This window comes from Lotus japonicus, chromosome 3, assembly GCF_012489685.1.
Source record: "Lotus japonicus ecotype B-129 chromosome 3, LjGifu_v1.2".
NCBI lineage: Eukaryota > Viridiplantae > Streptophyta > Magnoliopsida > Fabales > Fabaceae > Lotus > Lotus japonicus.
Window position 1 is genome coordinate 12,887,876 of NC_080043.1, and position 4,235 is coordinate 12,892,110.

The 4,235-nt window shown below is 35.7% G+C and overlaps 1 protein-coding gene across 3 annotated transcripts; it reads left to right on the forward strand.

Annotated features, from left to right (window-relative positions):
* The first annotated feature begins 764 nt into the window (after positions 1-764).
* Positions 765-3,837, forward strand: LOC130743222 (uncharacterized). 3 transcript variants are annotated; one of them, XM_057595365.1, is made up of 3 exons: positions 765-943; positions 2,576-2,931; positions 3,023-3,837. In XM_057595365.1, exons 2-3 carry the CDS (start codon positions 2,578-2,580, stop codon positions 3,584-3,586), a joined length of 918 nt encoding a protein of 305 aa, XP_057451348.1. In that variant the 5' UTR covers positions 765-943; positions 2,576-2,577; the 3' UTR covers positions 3,587-3,837. The 3 variants fall into 3 exon arrangements, with proteins under 3 accessions (XP_057451348.1, XP_057451346.1, XP_057451347.1); XM_057595363.1 differs by having other exon boundaries at positions 766-977; XM_057595364.1 differs by having other exon boundaries at positions 766-973.
* Positions 3,838-4,235: the final 398 nt, after the last annotated feature.

Sequence of the window (4,235 nt, forward strand, 5' to 3'; positions counted from 1 at the left end):
CTGCAATGAGATGTGATCCTTCTCATTCCAAGAACCTCAGACAACACACCCCTTTGAAAAGACATGCTTGTGGTCAAATCAAACGAATAATATTGATCTCGGACTATTGTCTTCGGAGTTATCACACTCTCGCCATATCACGAGTATTCAAGATAAGATAAGGCAAGTCATGTCATCTTAATCACCTATGACCAAATAAACCACCTCAAAGCTTGACATCCCAAGTATTCTTATGCTTGAGTTACTCCACCTAGAGGCAACTGAATAATATTATAGCCCCAAAAAATTGCATGATATATCTATAATAAGGATTCACCAATCAAGGTAATCTGTATCATATATCTTGCATGATTCACTCCAGATTTTATAACAACCCTACATATATAAACGTAAAAAGGAGACATTTCTCAAGTACACACAATTTCTACTCTAATTCTAATACTCTATCAGTCTTACTAACTTGAGTTTCTGAATATCTTACATGTACTCATTTTCGGTACTTATTATCACTGTTTAGATACTAAAAGAAGATCACCCTTCACAAAGAAGCATTCCGGTTCGCATGATACAAGCCTTTATCAAAGTCACTTGTTAAGGTTCAAAAATTCTACAACTTAATAGAAATGGTGTTTAACAAGAAATATTTTGTTGGAATAGATTAAAGTGAAATCACTACTAAAAATAAATTTATTAAAAATGAATACAAGATGAGAGGTGAAATGAATAGGTGATCTTGTAAATAATACTCAACACCGCGTTGCACCTGATCACTTGACTGGAATATACCGGTCATTTTCTCTACTGCGTTTGGTTCTCGAGAAAATGCAAAACCAAAATTTTCCCATCTTTTTTCCCGAGAAAACCCTAACAACCGTAATGAGCTATCACAGTTCACACCCTGCACTCCAATGATCCATCCCCGATACCAGTCGCTTCCCTGTATGTAAGATCCAATCTCCATTAATCCGTTACAGTAGGTATTCAATTTCTTCCCTGCATTCTCTTCAGTAATCACATTTTTGTTTTTGATTTTTTGTTTGTTTGATTGATTTTGGTTATGGTGTTTTTCTTTGCGTAGTGTAATAGAACTTGTGTTCTTACAAGTGTTTGAAAATGGTTTTCGTTGAGCTTGATTTTTTGCTTCTTGTTGTTGGGAAGTAGTGGAAGAAGCATTTGTTAGGACCAGAATGAGTGAACATTGGTTTTTGATTAATGTGGTGAAAGTAGATGAAGCAGTAGCTAGTTTGGTAGATTGGTGTTTAGAATCTGATTTTGTTTTGCAATTATTAGCTGGATATTTATGTAAGCAATTATTGATGATATTCGGCTGCAAGTAGGCATTTGTAGTAGGAAAATTCCTTTTGGATATTCTGGTTAATGTATTTCTGGGGCAAGTTTTTAAAGCGGTTTCTTGTTAATTTTTATTTTTGATTTTGTTGTCCATATAATATGATCTACTTCAGTTTGCACGAGATCGTTAGTTACTCGTTCTGTCAGTGTTGTTAATCGCGGATCGCAGACTATAGCGGTAAGCCTAAAATCTGCTATTTCCATCCTCTTAAAGCGGAGAATAGTGGAAAAGCGGCAAATAGCGGGTAATAGTGGAGCAGCGGTAAGCCAAAAAAGCGCTACGCTGTAGCGCTGTAGCACCGCTATTTGACAACACTGGTTTAGAAATGGCAAAAGTACCTACTTCAGCTTAAGTCAGTGGCAAAAGGTTGCTTGTGTCAGTTTGTCAGAACATTTTGAGGAATTGTTCACCGGAGTCACCCTTCACTTGTGAAGCTCTAGCTGTTTATGTTTGATTTTCCGACATCAAGTTGCTGGTTCTTTCAAAGCCATCTTCTAAAGTTGAAAATTCTAGACATACTAGGAATGGGGAGGGAAATCAAGTAAAGATGCTCTGTTTTTCTGCATATCAAAGATAGCACACACCATGAAACAATCTTGAGAGAAGTTCCTACACGAGCCCTAAACTTAACATTATCGGACAAAGTGTTTTGGGGCAAAGAAGCCATCTTAAAGCTGTGCACATTCTCCTCCAATTAAATGCACCTAAGGATTTCATACCTTGCGCACTTGTTTTTGAGAAGAGTTTCTTCTGGATGAATGAATTTTTGGTTAATTTATTCTTACACTTAATTTCATGTTTGTTGAATTTGTCCTTACTCTTTGTGTTGGAATAGTCTATCATTAGACATGTTTCATAATTACTCACCTGGTGGAAAAAGGCTCTATATGCTTTGTTGTACATTAAAGTCGTTTTCTGCACTTATTTCCCCATTCACAGTTTGCATTTTTATTTCACATATAAGTAATTGTTCACTAGCTATCCAAACTGCAATTTTGTGATTATGGATATTACATTATGCATCTACTGTTTGTTTCTTTACCAGGCCCTTCCTTTCCTTTTTCTTTCACAAAACCTTTATTATTCATGTTTCATATTGTATTTAAGTAAAGGGGAATTACCAATAAGGTAAATATAAATGGTTATATGTACTGAAAACAAAATGTATGAACACTTGCATTGTTTTATTGAACAGTATATTTACACATATCCGTGTTTTTGTAGAAATGGAGCACTATGATTTGCAAAGACAGAGAAGGGATCTGAAAAACAAAGGAAGAAATGTTGTGTGGTCAATTGCGATGGACAAATGTCTGATTGAAGAGCTGGCAGTTCAGGCAAAAAGTGGAAACAAAATTGACAAATGTTTTAACGAAAATGCCTATTCTGCTGCCTGTTTAGCTGTAAACACTTGTTTCAACTTGAAATTGAATAATCAGAAAGTTATCAACCGCCTGAAAACAATCAAGAAGAGGTATAAAGTAATGAAAGATATGCTAAGTCAGGATGGTTTCTGGTGGAATCCAAACACAAAGATGATAGAGTGTGACAGTGATGAGCTCTGGAAGAAGTATATTGCGGTAAGTTTATCTTTCATTTTTCTCCCTTCTTGAATGTCTATGTATTTATGTAAAATACATTGATTCCAGTGTTCTTTGATTCATTGGATAGGCACATCCTGACGCAAGAGGATTCGGTGGAAAGCAAATAGAGATGTATGATGAACTTAAAATTGTTTGTGGAAATTATCAAGCTCCTAGTCGCTGGGCTAAGATGAACAATGGTAGCCATCAAATGGACATGAAGAATTGTGAGGATGAATCAACCTCCTTTGTTTCTCCCAGTTCAGAAGACATGAGTGAGACAGACGGAACCGAATCATACCCTGGGCCTCCAGAGTATGAACCGATGCCAGATGATTTTCAAGAGCCTCCTGTGGTCCAGCCTCCAAGACAACTTCCCAAACGACCTCGTGTCTCAGATGCTCTTGAGGATGCATTGATGACAGTAGCATCAAGCCTCCGGCGTTTGGCTGATGCGATGGAGCAAAGCCAATACTCAATTGATTCAACTGAGCTATTGCAGGCTGTGATGGAGATCGATGGGTTGGAAGAGGGTAAACAGATGTACGCATTTGAATATTTAAATGCTGATCCTGTCAAAGCCAGAGCCTTCCTGACATACAATTCCAGGATGAGAAAGATTTACCTGTTTAGACTTTTCTGGTGGTGGTGAGGGTGACCAGTGTATAGATTATCTGGATTCTGGATATTCTGTTTAGGGACTTCTTCTATTGTTTAATCAAATTATTCATTGATGTGTTGCGAGGATACTTGAATGTATAGACTCTAAACAGTGATTTAAGATAGCCATATACAAGGAATGTTAAAGACATTGTCTACTATACTTTAAAAAAAGACATTGTCTACCAAGCAAATTTCTTTGATGGATGAGGGAGTTTAACACATCTTTTACTCTTACTTCAATTTTTTTGGTAGATTTACTCTAACTTTTTTTTAGAGTGATAGACACATAATTTCAACTCGAGAAAATTTGAGGAGTGTACGATGAGAGGAAAATAATCTCAAAAAAGGACCTATTATAATAAAATAAATATATTATTTTACTTATTATTAAATATTTAAAATAATTAATTGAGTTAAAAGGAGTATTTCAATAGCATTTTTTAGATGGTGTTATATTGTTAGAGGAAGCTAGAGTGTAGTGTAGATTTAAAATAAGAATGAGGTGTAGTGTCATTTTCACAAACCTTTTGAGGGTTGAGTATATTTACTTTTATATATATGGAAGAGAAGTGATATTGACATTCACTTTCTCACTCTCTTTCCAACACTCTCATTTATTATTTAAAATTCATGTAGGT

Bases quoted from the DNA above. Each gene is read 5' to 3' on its own strand.
- LOC130743222 (XM_057595365.1), top strand. From the start codon at position 2,578: ATGGAGCACTATGATTTGCAAAGACAGAGAAGGGATCTGAAAAACAAA. The intron at 2,932-3,022 runs GTAAGTTTATCT...TTCATTGGATAG, and splicing joins TCTGGAAGAAGTATATTGCG to GCACATCCTGACGCAAGAGG.